Source organism: Chelonia mydas, chromosome 2, assembly GCF_015237465.2.
Source record: "Chelonia mydas isolate rCheMyd1 chromosome 2, rCheMyd1.pri.v2, whole genome shotgun sequence".
Taxonomy (NCBI): Eukaryota; Metazoa; Chordata; order Testudines; family Cheloniidae; genus Chelonia; species Chelonia mydas.
The window spans coordinates 152,764,019-152,790,629 of NC_057850.1; the positions used below are offsets into that span (position 1 = coordinate 152,764,019).

General features: G+C 43.3%; 2 protein-coding genes and 1 long non-coding RNA gene across 4 annotated transcripts in view; 2 read left to right on the top strand and 1 right to left on the bottom strand.

Moving 5' to 3' along the window:
- LOC119565344 overlaps nucleotides 1-1,837 on the bottom strand; it is a 40,985-nt gene extending 39,148 nt beyond the window's left edge. Inside the window, exon 1 of the long non-coding RNA XR_005223929.2 lies at nucleotides 1,611-1,837. This is a non-coding gene — a long non-coding RNA (uncharacterized LOC119565344). The remainder of the gene's footprint in view (nucleotides 1-1,610) is intronic.
- A 109-nt stretch (nucleotides 1,838-1,946) lies between these two features.
- Nucleotides 1,947-19,266, top strand: CHMP5 (charged multivesicular body protein 5). The gene is made up of 8 exons (XM_037889895.2): nucleotides 1,947-2,684; nucleotides 6,565-6,669; nucleotides 8,009-8,055; nucleotides 10,025-10,118; nucleotides 10,198-10,269; nucleotides 13,270-13,378; nucleotides 17,466-17,578; nucleotides 18,121-19,266. The coding sequence occupies exons 1-8, from the start codon at nucleotides 2,616-2,618 to the stop codon at nucleotides 18,169-18,171; spliced, it is 660 nt and encodes a 219-aa protein (XP_037745823.1). The 5' UTR covers nucleotides 1,947-2,615; the 3' UTR covers nucleotides 18,172-19,266.
- Nucleotides 19,267-21,897: 2,631 nt separating this feature from the next.
- Nucleotides 21,898-26,611, top strand: part of BAG1 (BAG cochaperone 1) — a 35,293-nt gene continuing 30,579 nt past the window's right edge. The window contains exon 1 of one of the 2 annotated variants that reach the window (XM_037889888.2): nucleotides 21,898-22,253. In XM_037889888.2, coding sequence (XP_037745816.2) covers nucleotides 22,061-22,253 — 193 coding nt within the window. In that variant the 5' untranslated portion in view covers nucleotides 21,898-22,060. The remainder of the gene's footprint in view (nucleotides 22,254-26,611) is intronic. The other variant, XM_037889887.2, reaches the window with a different exon arrangement.

Here is a 26,611-nt window from a genome sequence, read left to right on the forward strand (position 1 = left end):
AAGCCAGCCCGTGAGCTCCTGTTGGGGAGCAGGGTCTGGGTCTTCCCCCGCTCCAGCCAGCCGGGTCGCTGGGTTGGGGGCCGCACCATGCGGCTCCTAGAAGCCGTGGCATGAACCGTGGCATTGCCCTGCTCCTCCTAAGCGCTCCGATGGGAGCTGCAGGGGTAGTGCCTGCAGATGGGGCAGCGTGCAGAGCTGCCTGGCTGCACCTCTGCGTAGGAGCTAGAGAAGGGACATGCCATTACTGCCGTGAGCCACTTGAAGTAAGCACTGCTCGGAGCCTGCACCCCTGAGCCTCTCCCCTACCAACCCCCTGCCCCAGCCCTGATCCCCCCTCCTGCTCTCCAAACCCCTTGATCCCAGCCTGAAGCACCCTCTTGCACCCCAAATCTCTCTTCCCCAGCCCCACCCTGGAGCTCATACCCCCAGCTGGAACCTGCACCCCTTCCCGCACCCCAACCCCAATTTCGTGAGCGTTCATGGCCTGCCATACAATTTCTATTCCCCGATGTGGCCTTCAGTCCAAAAGGTTTGCCCACCCTTAGACTAGATGACCACAATGGTCCATTCTGGCTTTGGAATCTATGATTCTATAGCACCCTCAGGAGAAATAATTGCCCACTGCCTCCGTTTGAGAATGCATGGCAGAGAAGTAATTGAGCCACAAAAAAGCAGCCCTGGCAAATCTTGCTATGGTCTATAGGTGATTCAGCAACTCGTGACCAACAGTACTGAAGGCAGTTGATAGATCTGATAATATCAGCATGTATACCTGGTCTTCATCAGCAGGAGCAGATCACTAGTGTGATCTGCATTCCATAACCAAATCTGGTATAGTAGAACCTCAGAGTTACAACACCAGAGTTACAAACTTACTGGTCAACTACACACCTCATTTGGAAGTGGAAGTATGTAATCAGGCAGCAGCAGAGAGAGAGAGAAAAGCAAATACGGTACAGTACTGTTAAAAATAAAAAGAAAGTTTAGAAAAAAGACAAGGTAAGGAAATTGGCACTTACCCCCTATCCACCCACTTCCCAGCCCCTGACTGCCCCCCTCAGAACTCCTGACCCATCCAATCCCCCCTGCTCCTTGTCCCCTGACTGCACCCTCCTAAGACCCCTAACCATGCCCCCAGGACCCCACCCCCTATCCAACCCTCCCTGTCCCCTGACTTCTCTGATCCCTAGCCACACTGCTGCTCCCTGACAATCCCCCCGAGATCTCCGACCCATCCAACCCCCCCCCACACACACACCTTGTCCCCTGACTGTCCCTTCCCAGGACCCCCATCCCTAACTGCCCCCCTGGGACCCCACCCCCTATCCAACTGCCTCCTTACCATGCTGCTCAGAGCAGCAGGACAGGCTTATTGGGAAGCCTGGGGGGGGGGGGGGGCCACAAGCTGCGCTGCCCATACAGCAGTGTAGCTGCAGGGGAGGGGGAGAGTAGGGGAGTGGCTGGGGACTAGCCTCCCTGGCTGGGAGCTCAGGTGCTGGGCAGGACAGTCCCAGGGGCCATAGTTTGCCCACCTCTGGTTTAGACTGAGCTTTGCGTTAACCCAGTTTCCCGCTCTGGTCACTGGCTGTATTTGGGGATAGTTGCCTTACCTTTTTCACTCTAATGAATTAAAGACAAGGTGGTTGAGGTAATATCTTTTATTGGACTAACTTCTGTTTGGAAGAGAGACAAGCTTTCAAGCTACACCGAGCTCTTCTTCAGGTAATGAATTAGCCTCCTACTGTGATAATTCTAGGCACTTTATTGTTTTGGTTTGTCTTTCATAGTGACAAACCAAAGTCTGTTATTAGCATTACCCGTACTAGGGTGAGGTTGTTTGTTCTACAGATCAAAGTCAGCAGAGCGAGTAATACTCCATCAACCTTTTATCATGCTTCCTGTCAGCTGTCACTTTTGAACCCTTAGCATTTCCCTGGAGCGGGGAAGGGGTGGCCCATTTTGCTTAGCCGTAGTCCCGGAGGTTTCATCACAGGACAGTCTGAAACCTTAAAATAAAGCGTCATCTTCAATGCCTGGAGCCTCCCGCACGATCCTAGAGCGCGAGCAACCCCCCGGACCGGAGAAGCGCCCCCCCTTCAGGCTGTGGCAGGGGCCCAGCCGCGCTCGCAGCCCCCTCGCCCGGAGCGGGGACTGCCAGCTGCCCCAGGGCCTCGGGGCGCTGCCGTGGGGTCCGTGGAGGCTGAACTCGGAGGCCCCGGCCCTCCGCGAAGGAGGATTTCGCCGCCAGGGGCCGGAGAGCGGCGCCCCCCCCCGGAGGCGCGGGCTGCAGCGGGCCCTCTGATTGGTGCCTCTGTTCCCAGCTGCTCCTTTTAGCCCCGCCCCCACATCCAGGGCCAGGCGCTGCTCCTGCGTGGCTCACTCCGCTGGGCGGAAGAGCAGAGCTTGGGGGTTTCCTTCGTCACTTCCGCCCTTTTCCAGACGTGTCCCGCCTTCTGCCGTCCCGGATTGGCTGTCGGGTGAGGCGTCCCTAGCGCCGGCGCAGAGCGAACGGCAGCGAGGGTGGGACGGGGCGGCGACGACGAGACGGAGCGTTTCCGGGTTGGGGGTGTCGCCGCCGCCGCCGCTTGTGTCTGTCCCGTTCTGAGGCCGCCGCGATGAATCGATTCTTCGGGAAATCGAAGCCTAAAGTGCCGCCGCCGAACCTCACCGACTGCATCGGGACGGTGAGTGTGTGAGTGGGGCCTGGGCCAGCCGGGCCGCCCCTCCCCACCCCGTGTTCGGGTCTCTGAGGCGGCGGCCCTGGCCCGGGCGAGCGGGGAACATCTCCAGGCGCAGTGTGCCCGCCCCCCCCGCGTTATCAGGGCCTGCGTGAGACTTATCACCCCCCGGGGACGCAAAATCCCTCCAGCCCGCCCCTTCCCCGAGCCAGCCACACCCATACGCAGAGCCACGCCCCGAGAAACACACCGCGACCCGAGAGAGAGAGGCGCCCCCCGAGAGACCGACACAGCGACCCCAGAGAGAGAGACTGAGACACAGCCCCCCCCTCACACACCCCCGCCCCCCAACGAGAGAGAGAGAGACTCCAATGGAGAGAGCGGGAGGGCACCTGACACCCCCCCCCCCCCCCCCCGAGACGCACAAGACAGACACACAGTGACACCTATAGAGGAGGAGACACCTCGAGAAACATGCGGCAACACATGGAGAGAGAGAGAGAGACACACACACCCTCCACCCACCCAGTCTATATTCAGACTCCTATGGACAGACGCACTCAGAGCCCTGCTACCTCAATGTTTTCTCTGTTGTTACCGACTCTGTTCATCTTTCCAAGGACTGTCACACACTCCCCTCCTTTCTTTTCTTGCTCTCTCATAACTCCCCACTGCCTGCCAGTCCCAAACTGCACATTGTGGAAAAGCTGGACTGGGCCCAGCGGGAAGCCCACACCATGCAGTTCAAAGGGTGGCCTGGTCACATGAGTACCATCCTCAGGCTGGTGAAGAATGATGGGATTGTTTTTAGCACAATCTCTGCCACAGACGAACTTGCTGCAACACAGAGTAAAGGCATACAGAGATGTGATGGGCTTGTTTAATTGTCCTTTAAATATGTAAAAGTTGAAAAGTATTAATAGAGCAGTTAAACATGCAGTTGAGTACCTGACTGCTATTGTAATGTTATTCTTGCAGGAACACTTAGGAAGATATTTAGGCCATCAGACCACATGATCTGGTGGTCCTTTTGGCCCTTAAAATATATGAAATGCAATCTTCCAGCAAACTTTTGCTTTAGGGAGCATACCTTTCCACTATATATTAAATAATTAAAAGATGAGGAAAAATAATATGGTGCTTTGAGGTATTTGTCTAAGTTCTTGGAAGGTTTAAATTATGCAGCATTTGAGATTTAACAGCAAAAGTCTAAAAACAAATAGACTTTTAGCCCTTATGGTGGCAATTAAACCTTCCAAATGTGAACTGAAACTACTATAAAACTAATTCACAACTGTCTTCTGGAATCTGCAGACAGTCTGAAACAATTCTTGTAAACAAACTGCCCCATTCATCTCAATGGGTTGTTACCTTTTCAACCTAATGATGGGCCTATTAGAACAGAATTTAGGCGCTCAACTGTGAATAAAATGCAGTTGCATCAACTGTGTGTGCAAATCAGATAATTGCATATGCTAGTGGACAAATAAACAAATGGAAGAGATGATCATGATCAGTATCTGGGATAAGTTTTCCTGCTGAGTGATGCTCCTTGCAATTACTTTACTAACTAAAAGTGCTTGGTCTGATTTTCAGTGGTACTCTGTAGAATTATTCTTTAAACAGTAAATCTTCTCCACTCTTGAAGACAATACATTTGCATAACAGAATATTTAGTATGTACATAACATATTCCATAATAAGGAAGGAGATGATCTAGTGGCTTTTTAAGTGGCCTCAAAGTGTCACTATAGAGAGCAGTGCACAGCAATGAAGATAATGTACACATTGTGAGGTTCTCAGAATTACCTAGTTTAATGCATATAAATATTTAAATATTACATTATTAATTTTGGACACTCTTCTTTACACCATTTGATGGATAGTCTTAGCTGCTGCCTCAGTCCTTTTCACGTTTCTTTATGTTTATGTTGGTTCTTTTCTAGTTGCTCAGCAATGTATGACAACTAAAAAGGTGTCTGTGGATGATAAACTGTAAGGGTACAGAAAAAAGGAGTACTTGTGGCACCTTAGAGACCAACAAATTTATTTGAGCATAAGGTTTTGTGAGCTACAACTCACTTCATCGGATGCTCACGAAAGCTTATGCTCAAATAAATTTGTTAGTCTCTAAGGTGCCACAAGTACTCCTTTTCTTTTTGCGAATACAGACTAACACGGCTGCTACTCTGAAACCTGTAAGGGTACAATTAGTGACCATGATTACAATTTATTAAGAGTTGATCAAGACTTAATTACCATCTCCTTTTTCAATATAAAAATAATTCCTAGTGCAGCATAGACTACAAGTAATGCACAATATAACAATCCTTACCAAGTTCAATTATGCTGTGATATACTGATAAACAGAATGCAAATTATTGAGGGAGGTCATTCAATTTTAAGTTAAGTGAGGGTTCACCCCAAAACAGTTACTGAAAATGTAAGAATACTCTTCACCCTTTTCTTTTTCCTGACAGTTGATATTGGATTGAACATTGTTGTCTCTTATTATTTACTCCTGTTTGGTAATTTAATTTTTTAGGTAAAACAACAGAAATTAGTAGTTTACTTCAGACAAGTAGTCGGAATACTTAGTTTGGGGGGCAAGAAGGCATAACTAGAATCTTAGATATGTCATGAGAAACAGAAGTTTAATATTTTGTTTTGGAATAAACTTGTTAGCTCTCACCATGGGCCTTTTCTCTGGAGATAAATGCAGTGCTTCTGTGCTTGTATCGTTCACTTGCGCAGGAAAGAAAGTGGTTTAATAATGAAACCCATTTCTCCTTTGTGTATGTTAACTGGGATTCTCCTTAGATTATGTGGAGAATTTTCTCCTACTTTGGACACATAAGCTTTTTTGTATATCAGTGGTTTAAACATAGAATTTAAAGACTCTGGACTCAGAGGTTTAAGTCCCAATACAGCCAGGTCAGTCCTTTGGAGGCAGATAATCTGAGTTACATTGCAGAGTGCATGGAGGAATCTTTCCATCATCACTGTAGAAACTGAAGTTCTGTCTGTTCTGTATACATTAATTATGTATGCCATAGAATCTAGACTAGGAGGGTCTGCATCAGTGTCTTATTTACAATCATCCTGTTATCCAGAATGATGCGCGCTAGTTGTCCAAATAATAATTGCCCTCCCACCCTTGTGACGGTTGGGTAGATGGATGTTTGTGGAGAGCTTTAGGACCCTTTAAGAGTTGTTGCAAGGCTCCATAAATGTACAATATTTTAAAAATATTGTACAATTTATTTTCTTTTTATTAGTAAAGCAGCTGGCATAGTGGAAAGCTTAAAGTAAATCTTTCAGTGCCAGCTGTAACCAGGCATTTTGTTCCTAGTGTGGAGTGAGCTGATATCAATTGCTCTGCATAGAAAATGCCTCTGGCAACAGTATATTATCAGTGTCCTCCTCCAAGCTGGCAGACCCGTTTTTCTCTAAACAAAGAGACAGTATATAACAGAAGGATAAATGCATCAGAATTAAAATGTTGACAGATTAATTATATTCAGATATTATGATACAAATTGAATTTGCAAATTTAATGTTATACCAATGAGTAAAAATGTAGTATGATTGTGTGCCCCTCTCTAGTAATAATTCACAGAATGAAAAGCGTAAGTTTTCTTTGAGACACTTCTCTGAATACATATAGTCAATAAAGTCTAGTTTTTTAATTAATGCTATTTGGAGGAATCTTTGCCACCTTTTGTCATCTAATTGTCCTTTCCAAAAACCTTTTGACATTTTAATTCTAGTTTGTATAACAGCAAGTCTGTATGTGTGAGCACATTTTACTTCAAGGACTACAAGTGCCTGGAAAAAATCTTGAGTGTTAGCAATGAATATTTTGTCTGTCTTCCTTGTACCAAAGGTGGATAGCAGAGCTGAGTCAATTGACAAGAAAATTGGTAGGCTTGATGCAGAACTGGTGAAGTATAAAGATCAGATGAAGAAAATGAGGGAGGGGCCTGCAAAGGTAAGAATCCTATTTGGTGTACACGTGAGAAGGTGAAGTGACTCACACTTTCAGTCTTTCACGTAATGGAGCAATGTCATAACCAGTTCTCCAGGTTCTTATAAGTATCATTACAAGTGCTTCCTGCAATCTTGGGGGAGAGTGGGCTACTATAAACTTGTTTGTATTCTCAGCTGTTTCCCAGATCTGTGCCATATCCATTGCTAGTCTTGAAATAAAGTTGCATTTTCATAATGCTACTCTATGTAAAACTCAAAAATGTGGCTACAAAGTCAAATACTTTTACTACCTCCTTTTTATATCTACATCAAGCTGTTCGAGATGGTAGGCTTGGTCAAGCACACTGGCCACCCAGTCACGCTGTTAAATTGGGTCTTCCTCTGCACTAATCACTGTCTCTCTTTTTCATAGTTGTCACAGATTTCACTAAATTGAACACCTACAATGGGAAACATTAAAATATCAGTAAAATGCTAAATGTAAACTTTGTCATTTTTTTTCCTGAGAGATGCAAATGAGATCTCAGTGTGGTTAGGGGTAAAGATGAAAGTGGGACCAGTTTGCTTACTTTAAGGCTCTCTCAGGTAGAGCTTGCAAACCAAAATATGGAGAACAGTGGTGTGGGGAGGGGAGGAAGCAAGGAGAAAATGCAAGAACTTAGGAGTATAATATGGGTATCCCTGTGAAACCATTAGGCTCCCTTGGGAGAAGGGAGTCTGAGTTCCTTTTCTTGCTTTCTCTTCCTCCTTCCCCTGCGGCTCTGAGGTCAAGTCTGCAGGCAGTCTCCTTGGTTCAGTTGCGTATGGAGGAGGTTCCAAATCTTTCAGAAATGGATAGGGGGGAAACCCCATGAACTTGAGAAATGGTGCAAACACCTAAAGGAAACAACTGTTAACAAAGTTTAGTTTGTTTTGAGTTTTAAAGTGAATGGAAATTCTTCATGCATGTAGTGAAATACTGATAGCACCTTATAAAGCATTAGTTGGTTGATATTGACCATTGAAATGTTTTTTGAAAGGTAATGTCCAGAGAAATTTGCCATTTATTTATGTTCTGCTTTTTCAGTGTGTTTTTCCTTTATTTAAACAGAAGTTATATGGGGTTTCATTATTACCAACATATAGATATGCCTATTTCAATCCTGACTTTGAGTATTCATTGTGACTGTTAACTGTGTTTAACAGCTCTCATAATTTTAAAGAAAGGACCTCTCACAGTAAAAAAAAAAAAAAAAAAAAAAAAAAATTATTATGCATTAAATATTGTAATAGTGTAACTCAGAGCAATTAAATTGTTACCTTTTGTTTTTACTAACATCTGGCTGTCATGTCCCTTTCAGAATATGGTAAAACAGAAGGCTTTGAGAGTATTAAAGCAGAAGCGAATGTAAGTTTCAAAGTCTCTTCATCCTTATTTAGTGAAATACTGTTTGGTTTGGGGAGGATTGGCACACTTTCCACTTCCTCTTCCATTTCTGTGCCATTTCTTGTGAGTATTCTTGCAAACAAATCATGGAAGAAATCGCAGCCAGCTGTTTATAAACATCCAGATTTAGATCTTGAAGTATCAAAGCTAAAAATGTCAGTGTTAGCATGTCTGTGCATTATTTGTATAACAATATATAAATAGGTTTGGTATTTAATGTACACATAATATTATATAACGTGCAGTACTGTACACCTGGAATTAAAACAATGACTGGGAAATCCTGGGAAATCACTGAAGTTACACTCGAGTTTCTGTCTTGCTTATATATAGGTATTGCTGCATGTTATATACATTTCTAGTTTGCATGCATGAATCAGCATCACAGTAAATTCTTTATATGCACAATCAATAGCCCCTTGGGTCTTGCTGGTGTTCTTAACGTTCCGGGTGGACCCAATCAGAGCGCACTATGGGTGAACTACGTTTCGCCCATATTGCTGTGCCATTAGTAAGTACAGTAATTCCTCACTTAACGTCGTCCCAGTTAACATTGTTATGTCGCTGATCTATTAGAGAACATGCTCGTTTAAAGTTGTGCAATGCTCCCTTATAATGTTGTTTGGCAGCCGCCTGCTTTGTCCACTGCTTGCAGGAAGAGCAGCCCGTTGGAGCTAGCTGGTGGGGGCTTGGAACCAGGGTGGGCTGGCAGCTCCCCTAAGTTCCCTGTGTGGCAGCCGCCCAACAGGCTATCAATTTCCGGGCAGTTCAGCTCCCCCCACTGCCATGTGCTGCTCCTGCCCTCTGCCTTGGAGCTGCTCCCGGGAGCCTCCTGCTTGCTGTGCAGGGGGTGGAGGGAAAGAGGGGTGCTGATGTCAGGATGTCCCCCTCCCCCCACTCCTGTACCGCATCTCTACAGAGCCGGGCGGGGGGGGCATGACAGGGCTCAGGACAGAGGGAGCTTGCTGGCAGCAGCTGCTGTCTCAACTTGCTGATCTACTTGAAAAGGCAGTCTAATTAAAGTAGGGTCAGCATACTTGAACGGGCAATGTGCCACTCTCACTCTCACACACCACGGCACTTTGGGGAGTGGTGCACTCCAGTGGGATAACATGCGTTCATCTTCAGTTTCCGCAGGGGATGTTTGCAGGTCTATTGTGTCTCCTCCCGCCATTCGTGCTGTCTTGTAGAGTGTGAGGTTACATTAACAACAATGTGTTAACCCTTGAGGGCTCAGCCAAGTGCTAGTTCATCATTTAGCATCAAGGCATTCCCTGGGAAATATCCCACCCTCTGACTCCTCCACCTCAGCTAAGCTTCACAATCATCATTGCTGTATACAGTATTAAATTGTTTATTTAAAACTTATAGTGTGTGTGCATGCGTGTATATATGTGTGTGTATATGTATAAAAATAAAATGTCTTTTGTCTGGTGAAAAAATGTCCCTGGAATCTAAGTCCCCCTATTTACGTTAATTCTTATGGGGAAATTGAATTTGCTTAACATTGTTTCGCTTAAAGTAGCATTTTTCAGGAACATAACTACAACGTTAAGTAGGAGTTCCTGTAATGCACTCATCCCAAATTTGTCAATTTATATCCCAACCAAGCACAGTATATAAAACTGTGTAAACATGGGCATGCATGCAACCATCTAAGGAAAAGTTCAATTCTGCATTCAGAAATAGCTTTATCAAGTAACAGACATAAATACATAGTCATGTTCAAGGGCCCTTAGAACAAAATTAAAATGACTATTACTGAATACTATTTACAAATAAGTAAAGAGCAGAGGTTGCCTTTTGTTTTTGTTTCCAAGTTTGAAAAGTACTGTTTCTCTTAGGTATCTTGTGAATTTCATTAGGGTTACTTACAAATTGTATGACATACAAATGCTGTATTTAAAACATTACTGTAATACTTTAACAGGTATGAACAACAGCGGGATAATCTGTCACAACAGTCTTTTAATATGGAACAAGCCAATTACACCATCCAATCACTGAAGGACACAAAGACAACGGTATCAGTACATTCATTTCAAATTTACTTTATTTATAAGTGCTGCAGTAGATACAAGCATCTTGTTTGACTCTTTCTAGGTTGATGCTATGAAACTGGGGGTGAAAGAAATGAAGAAGGCTTACAAGCAAGTCAAAATTGATCACATTGAGGTGAGCATTTGTACTGCTTACTACTAAGCTATCCAAATATACTGTTAAAATGCTAAATAGTGGCTATTACCGTGCGCACACAGTTTATTTGGAATTAAACATTCATTGCCTATACCAGAGAGAACAGTGAAAATGAGCTAAATGCACAGCTGATTGCTTCCATCAGAAATGGGCAGCTCTACAGCTTTTGTTAAAGATGAAACTGATCTGATTTTCTATATGCTGCTAATCCTCATCATGTGGATTTTTAATTCCTCTGACTGTACAACCCAACACTTGGCTTTCAATTCATCTAACTGAGTTGTCCCACTGGAACTACATCTCTGCTCCAGCCACTTTTTCCTCCCAGACTTTATGATGATCTGCTCTGGTTATGTCCTCCTCCCACTTTTGTTTCCTAATGTTCTTCCATGTTAACTTTGTTACTTCCTGTTAGGATATAGATATTCAGGCCTGTCTGTAAAGGCCTATACTCTAAGAATTTAGGTACTTGGCTAGTTATAGAGGTATAAAAGAGAGAATCAAAATCACTGTCTGCCGGCGTAAGAGCCTTCTCTTACTGTAACAGTCTGAGGCCCTGTGCTTAGGCTAAGATCTCTGGCTAAGCAGCAGAGGCAGCCATAAGCTGGGAAGCGACCAGTCACCTCCTAACATTCCAAACTAGTCACATTGAAAGAAGGTGCTATTGGGCTGTTAAGAATACAGTCCTGTCCTGATAATGCCTATCGCCCCCAGAGAAAGGGGAGTGCCTAGAAGATGTAAAAGGAAACTTTTAGTTTGCTGCATCCTGTCTGGCAAGAACTCACTTATCAATAGCTGGGATGTGAAATCCTCACTTCTGTATTGTTTTGTCATTATCGTTCTCACTTTGCTATTGTTTGTCTGTATAATTTCTGTCTGGGTCTGTGATTGTTTCTGTCTGCTGTATAATTAATTTTGCTGGGTGTAAACTAATTAAGGTGGTGGGATATAATTGGTTACATAATCATGTTACAATATGTTAGGATTGGTTAGTTAAATTTCAGTAAAATGATTGGTTAAGGTATAGCTAAGCAGAACTCAAGTTTTACTTTATAGTCTGCAGTCAGTCAGGAAGTGGGTGGGTGTGGGGGGGGGGATGGGAACAGGGAATGGGGTGGGGAAATTGGAATCATGTTTGGCTAGGGGCAGGAATGGGAACAGGGACATAGGTGTAAGGCTCTGTGGTGTCAGAGCTGGGAAGGGGGACACTAAGGAAGGAAACTGGAATCATGCTTGCTGGAAGTTCACCCCAATAAACATCGAATTGTTTGCACCTTTGGACTTTGGGTATTGTTGCTCTCTGTTCATGCGAGAAGGACCAGGAAAGTAAGTGGGTGAAGGAATAAGCCCCCTAACATTTCCCTCCTTCCAAATCGGTTCACCATGTTCCCAACCTCTCCTCCTGGTACCTTCTGAAAACATAATTCCAAGAGGTCTATAAGGCCTAGTCCTTCCCTAAGAAGTTTTTTACTAAATAACTATGACTTTGCCCCAAAAATAAAAGTGCAAAGGTTAAAACATTCTAAACATGACTGCTACATCATCTTTTTGGTGTACTCTATCACCGTTTCTTTGTTTAGGTACAGTGTCTACATTGTAAGCCCTTTGGGGGCAAGGCTTGTTGTCTTATCTGCATAAGCATTTAGTGTAAGATTTACACTAAAATCTGTATTTTTTTTTTAATTGATTGACTTCATCATGGCACAACTCAAGTTAGTCCTCATTCTTTAGAACACCCATATAAGCTTCTGGCTTCCTCAAATTTCTGTACTTGAGGTTGATTCTTTCCAGGCCTCCCTATAAGTGTTAGTTACAAATATGGATATATCCTTAGCACTGAACATAAATGTGTCTATGGCTTTCAATTTTGGGTCTCTTCTTCCTTGTCTATAAATTGTTAAAAACCCAAGTGTCTGAACTGAAAATATTGATAAAACAAGAGTTTGATATATAATACTGTACTTGGAATTGTGGAAAAGACTTCATTGTCTTCTAACGAGACAATCATCGTAATGTGGAACTACTTCCATCTTCTCAACTCTGTTATTAAATATAATAATGCTTTGGATTGTCCCATAATGTCACTGGGCTGAGCACTTTGTGTATGGCTTTTAATATCTGACCAGATGTTGTATTTTCTATGGGAACATCCATTCCCAAGTCTGCTGGTTTTTGGTGTGTTTTGTGAAATCCTATCTAATCACATTTCCCCGTTCTTCCTATCCATGTTGGTTCTGTCACTTCACTCTTTCAACTACTTCTGATCCCGCCTTCCCCCCTTCATCAGTGGCATGAGTTTCACAGCTAACATTCCTGCTCTGATCTCTCATGCTTTAAATGTCCTTTCAGCTCATTCTAGATGATTCTGACCCCATTCTAGAACGTCCAGCCATCTAATATGGCTTTGCCATTGATTTTGACTGGCTTCATTTGCAGTCTTGGAAGTTTCTGTTTTTAGTATGCAAAGAATCTATTAAGCATGCCAGGAGACTTTCATCATTTGGTGTGAATGTAAGTGAGGAAAAAATGGTCGCTGCACTTCCACCCTAGAGTTCAGTGTATGAAATTTAAAAAAATATCGTTCAGTTTTGCTTTTTAGTATGTGCCTCATGTCTTCCTTCTGCTAGCTAATACTAGATTCTAGTTTTTTAAGTCTTTTAAATTCACTCTGGAGAAGTATAAAACAACCTGCTACGTTCAGAGATTTTGGTGCCAGTTACCCTCCCTCAATTTCAGTCCATTTATATTTTATTTTTTTTAACTGCTGAGAACCCAGAGGGTTACACCAAATGCATAGTTAACACAATATTCTATTATAACAATTTCAAGCAGGATTTATAAATTAAAATCGCCCAGCAGAGGAGCTTGTTCTGCATCATTAGCTTCTGAGTCACTTCTGAATTTCAGTGTATAGTTATAGTTGAATCCGCTTGTAACTCTGCAATTGGGACAAGTGTAACTTCTTTGTTGCTACTACAGGACATACAAGACCAATTGGAGGATATGATGGAAGAAGCCAGTGAAATCCAGGATGCACTGGGTCGTAGTTATGGAACACCAGAGATTGACGAAGATGATTTGGAAGCAGGTTAGTGAGTACAGGGAAATTCAGTGGTACTGTTATTTTCTGCAAGAGCACAATTTCTTCTCCCCCCCCCCCCCCGAAATTAGCAGTAGCCGTATTATTTTTAACTCAGAAGCTGCACAGGCAAAAGCACAAGTTAATGTATTAAATAACTGACATTTATAGAATTCTGTGGTTACTGAAGAAAAAATCTTTTCCATGGGGTTAATTCTAGTTTCTCTCTAGTGCTTTTATGTATCACTAATTGTCTTGTTAAGTAATTTGTTGGCTCAGATATAGATGGTTGTTGCTTCTTTATTGGAGCAGATTCCCTCTCCCTCAGCTTTCTGAATATGAACCCCCTCTGCATTGTCAGATGTTGCTTAGTGGAGAAACAATGCTCCACCATCCCTGTTGATCCTGGGCCGCTGTTTCCATGTCCTCTTTGTTGTGAAGTCCCATAAGTTTTCCTTTTCAGAGTATTATTTGGTGGAGGGATTCTGTCAGTTGGCCCTGTGACAGGACCCCTGGGGTGCAGCCTGGGTGCACAGATGCTGACTCAGCCATTCTGTCCTGGGCATCCTCTCCCAAGTGATCAGTGAGGAGACATTTCTGTACTCTCACTATTTCTTCCCCAGTTTTCTCCTCTGGGCCCCTCTCTAAGACACATTGCTCTGTGCTCCCTAGGAAGGGGTCTATCCCTCGTTCAGCTGCAAACTCTGCCAGCTAACAACTGGGACAGTTTCCTTAGCCATTGACAATACCTCTCCTGCCCCCGATCCTGAGGGTATGTTGCCTTCTGCTGGAAAGGAGCTAATCTCAGCCCCTCCTATACTTGGAAGCATGTGGCTTCCTCGTGTTACAGAGTCATGGGAATCCTCACCCAACTCAGTGGTTTCTGAGATTCCCTGCCCCTTCTTTGGGCTCTCCTCTGGGACACATTTATCTATGCTCCCTAGAGCTAGATCTATCTCTGGTTCAGCTGCAACTTGCTGGCAACTAACAACCTGGACAGTTCTCTCCCTGGCTGGCATTACACCCCCATCCCTTCCTGATGTGGTGTTGCCTCCAGTTGCAGTGCAGAAACTGGTCTCAACCAGCCTCCCACCTGGAAGCATGTGGCTTCCCCCTGCTGCAGAGAATCAAGGAGACTCTTTCCCATTCTCTCAGCAGTTCCTGAAACCTTACCCTTTCGCTCAGGAGTCCCAGCATAAAACTCCCTCCTGCTGCAGGCAAATATTTTAACTTGAGCTACACGGAAAAAATCATTACCAAGAAGCAGGTTGACTAGAAGGTGTTCCATTACCCCCACAGTCAAAACACTTTCCAAACCTTCCCATGCCACATGGATTTTAGCTAGTGGTACGAGGAATCTGCTTTTGCCCACCCCCACAATCTCTGCCATTTGGCCAGATAACATAATGGCCCATACTCTGCTTAGCCAGAGAGATCTGGGCCCCTGTATCCCTTTGCCCTAAGCATTCCTTGCCATTAATTTGGACAAGCCTAACATGCTCCATATCTGGTTCTGCAGAAGCTAATCTCACAAAACCAGTATGATAGGTTTTGATTGCCTAGGGGGTTTCTGTATGGAGGACAGCAGAACTAACATGAGCTATTAGTTGCCTGTTTCCTTTTAGCATAGGGCATTTATTCCTCAGATGATCAGTGGAATTGCACTGTTAGCACCTTTTGGGCTCTTCTGTTTTTATAGGAGATTTGGGATGAGGGTTAGAGGAATGGTTTTGGGGAGGTGAGTACCCAGCCTCCCATCCTCTTGCTAGGGATAAAATGGGATCTTCCCTTCCCACCAGCTTTAAACACCTCTTTCAGTGGTTTGTTTTCAATAGATGCCTGGGTCTGTTCAAAGGCATCAGCTAGAGATGCCATCTCATCCACAGACTTTACATTTTTGTCCCATCGACACCGCTTTACATCAGCCTTGTATATGTCTAGGAAATGCTCTTGAGCCACAAGATCAAACATTCCCTCAAAGCTGGGTAACACCTTTGCCCCTCACCCACTTTCCCATCACATCTTCTATTTTGTTCACATGTTCCCCATTACTCATACCAAAATCCCTCCTAAGAGTCTTAAATTTAACTCTATATGTTTCAGGGTTAATCTGAAGCCGTTGCAAAACAGTGTTTTTAAATTTACAATAGCCTAAAGCATCCTCAATGGGCATTTCATTAGATACATTCAGAGCTTTACCAGTTAATTTTGCAATCAGGGTAGGAACTCTCTTGGCATCAAGGATTTCATGCACTGCCTGCAGCCTTTCAAATGTGGTCAGATATTCAGCAATATCATCTGCCTCATTGTATGCAGGACATAAATGGTCCCAATTGTGGATTTTTAGCGTGATGAGTATTGCTGGGGTTGGTGGGTTCTGGTTCTCTAGCAGGTCCAGTTGGTGTTTTTGCTCCCACTCTTTCTTTTTCCTCTCGCTTCCTTTCTCTTTCCTCCCGCTTTTCCTTTATCTCCAGTTCTTTCAGTTCCAATAATCTTTGATTCTCCCTCTCCTTTTCTGCAACCTGCAGCTTAAAAAGCTCCAACTTCAATTGCTTCACTGCTTTCAGTCATTTTCCTGCTTTTCTGTCCCTACGTCCAAACAGAAAATAACAAACCGGTAGCTTCCTCCTGACTGTCCTTAGCCACCATACGTAAGATCTTTACACCAGTGTATAAAATGCAAATCTTGCTCAGTACAACAAGCTGTGTATTTCACCCTGCTCGCCGTGCCACTGGGATGGGATTCCCCCAGGGTGCAGCCTGGGACTGTGGGACCGCTGTGCCCCCTTAACCCTCTTTAGCCTGGGCTGTGTCTCTCAATGCCTTGCTAGTGACCAGCAGCAAACCCCTCCAGGTGCTGTTATCACTCAGGAAAACCGCATGTGGAACTCTCCCACCCAGCTAGATTGCATGAATGCTCCCAGAGCCACTCATGAATCACACAGGTAAAGGCACCAGCCAAATCCCCCCAGCACTGTACCTCAGGAATATACTGTCTTGCACTGCTCAAGATGGGCAGTGCAAATTTATTAATTGGTTCACCACTTCACCAATGGAAAGTGGACACACATCAGCCTTTGCAAATCCCGAGCAGATTTACCACACTCTTTAGGCAGACTCACTGGTAAAGATAAACAGTAAAACAAATTTATTGACTACAAAAGATAGATTTTAAGTGATAGGCAAAAAGTCAGAGTTAGTTACCAAAATAAAATAAAATGTAAGCATGCAATCTAAACTCTCAACTTTATTATACTGGGCAACAACTAGATTAAACAGGTTTTCCTCACCCCATTGGATATTGCAGTTCATGGTACACAGATTTCACCCTTGAAATCTGAGCCAGTCCCCTCAGTTGGAGTCTTCAGAGTGTCCTTGTTGCTTGCAGTGTAGGTGAGTGAGGGAGAAAGGCCAAGCATGGGCCCCCTGTGTTTGATTTTATATCCTCAGTCCATGTGCTTGTAGAACACAAGTCCAGGCATGTCTGGGGGCATTGCTGAGTCTCCGGGCAAGGCTGAGCAATTCCCCTAGTGTGGTCTCATGCACAGGAGTCATTGAATTGTAGCTCCCTTGTGGGACGATGGTTGTTGATGGGTTGATTGATACCCTGCCCGGTGGTTACTTTCCTTGCTGTTGCCTCTGGGGAGCTAATATGTGGCTGATTCTCCAACTTACAGCATGTTTTAGTGACAACCATACAACAGAATTCTCATAACTTCATATGCATTAATGGTATACATATATGGATAGAGAAATGACTTTCAGCAGATCATAACCTTTCCCCTGATACCTTACAAGGCATGCTTTAGATGTAAGATCATGATTGTATAGAAATGAGGAATATGGGGGTTACAGGGTGCTCCCCCAAGGCATAGAATGTCACAGGCCCCTTTTGTGTGTTCCTCCAGCTGCCCTATGGCACGTCTGCCAGGGCAGATGCTCTGGTTTTGTTCTTAACACATCCCCCAGTAACTTACTTTACATGTATTTTTTTTTCCTTGCAAAAGAAATCCCTTGCTTAATTTAACATCACCGTGATCAATCGGTCCTTCAGCCCTTGTATAGCTATAACATATGTAATATAATTCAATTTCAGAACTGGATGCCTTAGGTGATGAGCTTTTAGTTGATGAGGACAGTTCCTATTTAGATGAAGCTGCATCTGCTCCAGCAATTCCAGAAGGCACCCCTACTGATGCAAAAAACAAGGTGGGCCTTTTCCCTCTCATTTAATAAATGTACAGTAAAACTTGTTTTAATCAGTCACTCATGAAACTGATAAAGCTGTTGCTTAATGGAAAGCCTTAAAGGTGGAGCAGAATTGTGCTTAGCATGTTTGGAGATGCTTAGGATAGTCTCTTGTATAGATTTCCCTTGTATGCTTTGGGGGGCCAACTTTATTGTACAAACTAATGTCTTTCTGCTGTAAAAATCTATTTCCCCATAAGGTACTGACTGTAATTAATTGAAAGGGCTGTCATAGTGTACTTAGCATTTTTACATGTTTTTTCAAGTAAACCTAAACCAGCATTTCCCATGCTTTTCCAACTTTTTTTCACATGGCTTTTGTATGTAAGCATATATCAGCTGATTGATGTTCAATTTTCACTTTTTTGGGCTATAATAAAATCAGTAAGTGAGGTTGGCTACAGAAAATACTGATGCTCCTGTTTGGTCTTGTAACTCCCTACTATAAAGTAATCTTAAAGACTGATACATAATTCATTAAACTATATCTTTTTTTTCCATAGGATGGTGTATTGGTGGATGAATTTGGACTGCCACAGATCCCTGCTACATAAACATGCATTTTTAGAGCACATTGGAAATGGCAAGTTACTTCTTACAAATCAAATTAGCAAAATGGTTTTTGAAATCCTGGAAAACTTGCCTTTTCAGTATAACCTTAATATCACTACATCTTAAAATGCAATATGAATGGCTGGTGATGTTTCCTTTCTTGGAAGAAAGTTGATATACTATTGACTTTTCTATTAGAGGAGAAAAATTGGCACAATTTCCTTCAGTGGATGCATTCAGTCTACTAGGTTTTGAGTATCCGGTGTTTTATGGAAGAAGTAGTACATGAAAAATAGTGGTGGCTGTTAATAGTTGAGCTTTGTCTTGATTTGATTTGTATTACATTTCTGTTTTCTGAAACAAACTAAGGCTATGTGGCTGCTTACCTTCTGTAAGATAGCTTTCTTATTACTTACTGTACTGATTTAATAACCAATGGATGCATTTTTAAGAATACTTCAGTTCTGAGACTTGATATTGTATTTGTAACTCTTAATTATAACTGTAACAAATATATACAAAGGTTATCTTTAACCTTATGTATTCCATTTTGACATAAAAGTTTATACCATAGAGTAGCTTATCCTCTTGTGTGGTGTTTTTGGTCGTAGTTTTAACCTGTCCCTTGTTTCCATCAGTGTCATTCAGCATTTGAGCATGGGCCCTCCCTTAACATGCTTAGTCTAAAGCTGGAGGTTGGTCATGATCCTCAAGTTTCTCCACCCTTTCATATATCTCCCTCTTGGAATTCTAAAATAACATTTCTTTAAGACCATTGCTACTGCTGTGCTTCTCCTCTTGTCATGAGTCGGGGCATTTCTACTTTCTCTATTATTGCTCTATAGATTGTTCTATAACCACTTTTTGCTAGACAAACGGCCATCTCCCTTTCTTTGGACCCATTGGCCAGAAGAGTGAGAGTACTCTCAAACTCAGATCTCCTCTACTGAAGATTGTATTGCCAAGTCTTGTAACAGACTGTCTTTCAGTCTGGCCCAGATAGTTTTCCATTTTTATCAGGAATGAAGTATACAAATGTTTGCTGTACAGAAACTGAAACTTATTTATGCTTAATAAAGATATTTTTCCAACATAAATTTTAAGAACACATTCCTCCTTAATTGTAATGAACAGTTTGGTTTAAAAAAGTAAACGTATTCATATGTAATCAAAAATACAAAATAGTTTACTTGTAACCTTAGTTCTTGCTAGTAAGTTTTCCTTCAGCTAAAGAAGCAAGACATAAATAATAATAATAAGCCTCAGAACTGTTACCTGGTTGGGAACAGAGAGCTCTCCATTAGTAAACTTGTACATTAGAGAAATGTTGCCTGGAATAGTCTACACATATGTGACATTTTCTTCTCATATGAGAAACTGAAGGCAAAGAAAAGAATTAGTTGCAGTACACATACCCTTCCTAAATCTAAGTGGTGATGAACATAGCTAAGTACTGTACCTAGTATAAAGCAGAATTTTAAATGATCAGATTTCAAAATCTGTTAAAAATAACATAGATGGAAACTGGATTTTAGATCAGATTGTTTTGGACCTGTATACAGCATTTTATGTAAATCATCTTTTGTTAATTTAACCTAAAGGAATGTAAATAAAACATTGTATTACAGAATTGATATTTTTAAACTATTCAATGTGGAATCAAATATTTTACACAGATTGTGAAGTGACAACAAAAATTAGATCTCTTTAGGATCACTGTAAATCTGTATTCCCATTGCATTAGTTGTTGGCGAATTCCAGTTTACTGTGTATGAGAATCCAGTATCGTCTGGCCAGGGGAAGCAAATAGTTTCTTAGAATATTGCCCTTTGGAACTGTTTGGAGAGTGTTTCTAATATATTTTAGACTTAAGTCATAAGTTAGAGAAAGAAAAGAGCTATTAAGCCATAGAACCCATCTCCCCCATTAGAGGACCCATCAGAAACTAAATTGAAATTGTATACGATTTTTAGCTAAATACCCAAGAATAATTTTTTTACAGTGAGCAAGGCAAACTTCTGTTTGAGACATCTTAGTAATTGGAATCCCAGGCTTTTTATCTTTAAGTTAATTACTAGAGTTGGTCTAAAAATATAAAAGCAATCAACATTTCCATCCAACATTTTGATGGAAAAACAGTTTCAACAGAATTTTTGTTCCATTGTTGACCAGCTGTATTAATTTCCATATTTATTATGGAGACAGGGAGGGGAGATCATTTTTATTTGGAACAACTTCTGTTGGTGAGAGAGACTATTCATTAGCTTGTATCCCTCACTAAAAGAAGTTGGTCCAATAAAAAATATCTTTTCCCATCTTCTCTCTAATATTCTGGTTCCAACACAGCTACAACACTGCATACAATGCATTTATTATGAACATTTCCTTCTTATATTTATAAAGCACTTTCCCGTTAAAGTAAGTAGCAGTATGGGAAATGTTCCCTGCTTGCCCTAGTTTAGTGGAAAAAGAAAACTCTGGTTAGATTTTTAACAGTAAATTTTAAAAAAATAGAGGGTTTTTAACCTCTCCAAGGTGCAGGGCATAAACCAATTTCTGACTACGGGGGTTAGGAGGAAACCTCCTGGGGACATGTTATAAATGCCAACTGCAGGGTTTCTTGTACCTTCCTGTTAAGTTGCTGCTAATGCCTGCTTTTGGAGACAGGATATTGGACTAGATGGATTGCTGGTCAGATCTAGTGTGGTATTTCCTACGACTGCTGACAGATCAGGTTGCTTGGTGTTTTTCAAAAAGTTATCCATTTGTTGTAGTTTAAGTGCTAAAATAGTAATGTCAACATATTTTTTCCCAAGTTGCTATGAAACTGACTGTTGGTGTAATCATACTTGCACTCATACTGCAGATACTCCAAAGTGCTTTTCTTGTCTGTAAATGGAAATGCTCTTAATAATGAACATGACTGTTTCCTTGGGGCAGCAGTGAACAAAAGAAAGAAGTGTACAATTACATATTCCTGCCATTTAAATTTTATAGTGGCTCTCATTCAATTTTCAGATGCATAATTCTTTGCATTGATTTGTAGGTTGGCATAGGGTACCCTTTTGCTCCTAGTTAGGTGTATCTCAGCCTCCCTAAAATGTGAGTCTCCAGAACTTTTTTATAAAATTGATTTACACTTTTTGTGGACATTTTTCCAATTTTATTATTACAGTGGTATTAACTCTGTAAATGAAGATTAGAAAAATTATCAGTGTTACAACTTCACATTATTTGAACGTTTCCTGTACCCTGCACTGACAAAATACAAAAAGATCTACTAGAGAAGGTACCAAAGGGGTCTCTGTTCACAGAGTGCAACAACCTTAGGATGCCAGTTCTAAAAAAGTGCAGAAAACAAAAGTTTAACATTTGTAGGCCATAGCTCAGGTAAGCACCAACTGAACTTTAACTACAGCCTGCTCTATCAGCCCTGGGGCCCCAATCCTGTAAAGATTTAACCCCGTGAGTGGTGTCATTGAAGTGGATAGGATGACACCCTGTGCACAGTAACACCCCAGAATTGTTGCAGGACTGAGGACTCGCTTCCAGGAGTCCTGGGGCCTTGAACGCGGGGCCAGAGCATCTTCCCCTTCGCTGCTGGGGCCATTAGCCGACGAGCAGCAAGCGGCGGTGAGGCGGCCTGTGTACGTGCGCGCCCCGCGCGCTCGGAAACGGAGTCAGGCGGGAGCCAACGCGTCAGGAGCTGAGCGCTAAGAGGCGAGGACCCGATTTCCACCCCGGAGAGCCGGGACCGCCCTGGGCCGGCTCCTGCAGCAGCAGGGGCCCCAGCCAGGCCGCTGCTCCTGCAAAGCCCCCCGCGCTGCCTGTGCTGGTGGGGGCGGCGACGGACCCGGAAGCGCACCGCTGCCTGAGGGAGGCGGGCCCGTGATGGGGGCGGCGCGCGCGCGGACTCCTTTCTGGTGGCCCCAGCGGCGGCTTCTGCCGTTTCCCCGCCTGCCCCGCAGAGCTGTTTCCGGCGCGCCCCGGAAGCACTTGGTGGCGGCGCTTCCGTGCGAAGGCGGCGGTGGCGGGGCGGAGATGGCGTCGCCCGGGACCCCGGTGACTGTGACCGTCACCTACAGTAAGAGGCGCCCGGGGAGCGCGGGGCTCAGAGGCCGGGTCTTTCCTGGGCGTCGCGGGCTGCGGGCCGGTGTCTCTGGGGATCCGCCCCGGCCACTCCCCCCCGCCCGGTCCGGCCCGCTCGGGTCCTGGGGGGGCGAGTCCCGCCTTCGTGGCCGGGTAGGGGAGCGCTCGCGCCCCGCTGCCGCAGCGGCCTCCCCAGCGGTCAGGGCCCGGCCCGGCGATGCCCTTTCCCCGCGGGTTGGAGCCGGGAGCTGTGCGCCCCCAGCCGGGTCCCATGTCCCTCGGGACACATCGCCCCCAGCGACCAGCGCCCCTCTCTGGCTCAAAGTGTCCCCTGCGTGCGTCCGACCCCGCGTGTGCCCGGCCTGTGGCTCTTGCAGCGCTGAACCACGCTGTGCTTAAACGACAAATCCCGCAACCCCACAAGGGCTTTGAACCAGCCGCAAAAAATCCTCTTTGCTTTGCCTTGATCTGAATAGAGCAGTGCCAGAAGCCTAAATTTGGGATCGTGGTCTCGTTGTGTTAGGTGCTCTGTACTCAAGGAGGAAGAGAGCGTCCCTGTAATAAAGATCTGAAACAAAACTAATAACCTGATCCTGCAGACTCCTCTGCCCATGTGCAATCAAACTAAACTCAACATAGGTAACATGGGAGTTAATGCTCTGTTTTCTGAATATAAGCCTAGGCAACTGACAAAAACAAAATCCAGATCTTTTTGGAAAATGTGTCAACAGTTTTGATGTATTTAATAAATACAGGGAGGCCGTATGGTCTTGTGGATACAGCAACAACTACCTGGGTGAATTTGGGCAAATCGCTTCACCTATCTGCCTTTTTTCATTGTCTGTAAAATGGGGATAAAGATATTGATCATCCTTCGTAAAGCTTTTTTAAGAGCTATTGATGAAAAGTGCTATATTATTATTACCTATACTGTGAAATACCCACACAGGTAAACAGTACTTGATTTATGGTAGAACAAGAAATCAGACGAGAAAAACTCATAAACTTCAAGAAGGCTGATGCTCCTCCTGACAAAGAGGATATAATAGTTCATCATTGTAGTACAATTGTGCAGTGATCTAGATATTTAATCTATTGACAGGAGCTTTTTGCTGCAGTTTTATTCTTGTTGACTTTACCTCATGTTTACAAAGTAGGGCCCCGATCCTAGTGTTGTAGGTGTGTGTGTAAGTGTCTGACAATAGCAATGTTGTGTTTCTCTCCCTGCCTTTTATTTGTTTTTAAATATCCTGGATTATAATCTGTCTAGGGCAGGATTGACTCTCTTTGTTTACTGCCCAGAGTAATAAGGCACCAATTCTGAGTTAGCATTGTAACGGAATGGTGAACCATATTATACTTGTCAGCCACGAGGAGTGTTAAAGGATCTTATAGTGAACATATCTGGTGTGTATTTCTGAGAAGTAAGCTCTCTAGTCAATGTATATCTGATACAGAAGCCTGACCTTCTAGTAGCAGCCTTGCAACCTACCATGTATAAGTACATGGCAGGTGTCAGAAGTAAACTAGTGCCAGAAGAGAACAAACAGAAGGAATAAAGCAACAAAGATTTCAGAGAGTGGGAACAAAGCAACAAAGGTTGCAGGATCTCATCAGTATGGCACTCTCCAGTGCCTCACAGAGCTTCTGCTTTGACAGGCCTTCACAATGAACAGTCTGGAAGCAGCATTTTACAGGATTTCAGATTGCTGCAGACCTCCACCAAGAAACTAAAGCTATTCAGGTAGCTTCTTTAATCTGTGCGATGGGGAAGCAGGCAGAGCATATCTTTAAATCCTTTGACTTTACTGAAGACCGTCACAAAGATGAGTGTGAGAGGGTTCTGGCTATGTCTGATGCATACTTTGTACCTCAAAGAAATGTAGTTTATGGAAGAGCATGTTTTCATCTGAGAATTCAAAAACCAAGGGAAAATGTTGAATATTTCATAAGAGCTCTGAAACTGCAAAACTTGAAAATATCAGAGACAAGCTGGTTTTTGGGTTAACAGATAAAAATCTTTCACATCATCTACAATTGAAGATAGACTTCACTTAGTCCTAGCCACTGCTATATAGATAATAAAGTAGCCTGAACTAATCAAACAGCAGAACAAAAGGCAGGAACAATTTCAGAACCTGAAATTAGCTTAGAAGCTGTAAACAGATGCTTGAGTGCTAAGAGTCATTATCATAAAACACCTGAGGCAAGGGGAGAGAACTCGCAGGCTAAGGGGAACAAATTCCAGCCTACATGCACAAGGCCTGGAAAAAAACATATCTCAAACTGTATATGGAAACTAATTGTGAGTTGTTTTTTATTTCTCCTTTTTTCCTGGGTGGGCAGGTTTCCCTGTAACATTAGCATGTTTGAAGGCAGGCAGTCAAAGCAAAAGGCTCCAAGTTGAATGTAATATCCCTACTGATCAAAGTAATGATCGACAGATCTTGTTAATTACATGGTTTTTATTAGGGAATAGAGAATGGCAAGAAAAGGGTATTAAAGAGTTAACGAGTGAGTTAGTACGAAAAGTGTGACTATGAGAGAGCAGGAGGGGAGATGAGATGAGGCGCAGAAGGATGGAGAAGAGCATGGAGAGTGAATTTGTCAGCAGGGACTTTGAGGAAGTTGGGCAGAGACGATTGGAATAAACAGCTAATCAGTAGACGGAAAATAATGTGCAGAGGCCAAGTTGTAAAATATGATCTACTGACATTATTGTGTGTGGTGGGTGAGACACAGAGGCTTCAGTTGAGCCTCTCCCTGTATTGCTGATGCCCTGGCTGTTAGCAGCATAAGTGTCTCTTTGTTCCCATGGACTAAAACCCTTGATCTACTTCTCCCAATCCCAGGTAACTGGATGTGGCTTTTTGGGGACTCTTGCCAATCAAGTCTGGGTGAGCCTTGACCACAGTCCTCTGCTACTCTAGGTCTTAAAAGTGTGTTTAACATATGGGAAATTCAAGCAATTCCCTGATTATGGAGAAATGTAGAAATTGCCAGACTGGATCACAGCCATGGTCAAGTTAGTCCAGTATATTGTCTCTTGACAGTGGCCAATACCAGCTATTTCAGAGGAAGATATAAGAAACTTTCCAGTAGGAACTTTGACATACATCTCTTCCAGGGTATGAATATTGCTGTCTAATCCATGTTTGGTTGGCTCTTATTTGCTTCACCATTGTTGTCATTATTTTAAGAAATAGTATTAGAATTAAACTGACTCATAAAATTAAATGGTAGATTTAAAATAACCTGTGTTAAATTTGCTCTTGTATCAGTCCAGCCAAGGGGAATTAACTTTATATCCAAAGCTTTTCACATCTGTTACCAGGCTAGTATCTAGTTTGCACCTAAGAATGGCTTGTCCATAATATGTTTCAACAAAAATTTAAATAAAATACAAGTTACTTGTCACGCATCTTGAGTCTTACCCTGCTTTTAACAAAATTAAATCATCCTTTCTCAGAATAGTTGCATTGTGAAATATAGTAGCCCTTTAAATTGTTCTTACCTGTAATATAGAGGAGCAATTCGTAACTGCACAATGCCCTTGTTTTCAAAAATTACACTGGACTGAAAACAGAACCAGAGGTCAGCCAATATCTCTGACCACTGCAATCACAAGAAATTGATTGTGCAGGATATGGCCAATTTAATTTTAATTACACTCACAAAAACTGGGTTAAATGGAACCTTACTAAGGCTGCGAGGTAAAGCACTCAAAAGTAAGGAATGTCAGAATTAAGGTTGCCTTGTAAGTATGCATTTTGATAGCCTTTAATTACATTATCACATACTGTTTTTTCTCTACTTGACCCCTGCCTCCTTCAGTGCACAGGGTGGACGTGATATGGAAATAAATCGGGGTTCTTTAGTAAAGAAGGCTGTTAGCTACAGAATCACTGCCACATTTGTTGCAGAAGTTGGAAGGTGTGTACGTATTGTGGAATTGGGGGGAAGAGAGGGGATGATGGTGGGCCTAAGCCTGACCTTAGCTAAAGGCTCTCCCCCTCATCTGAGGGGAGGGACCAGTGGACACGGCCACAACTGAATACTGGAGATAACAAATGAAAAAACAAGGATGGGAGTGAAGGTTGTAGGGAAAAAATCAGGTAACCAGAAGGGGACACAGAGCAGAGATCCCCCCACAGCTGCCCTCACCGCCTGGAGCACACGACAGGTGACATGGGGTGGACAGCCCCATGCAATGGCTAAGCGCTATCAGATCCCTTTGATCATAGTCCAGGAGGTCTCCAACTTTGGTACCAGCCAGGACCAACTCCAGCGCACCAAGGGGGTCTTCACCACCTGCACACACAGGAAATGGTGCCAAAAACAGAGACTTCCTAC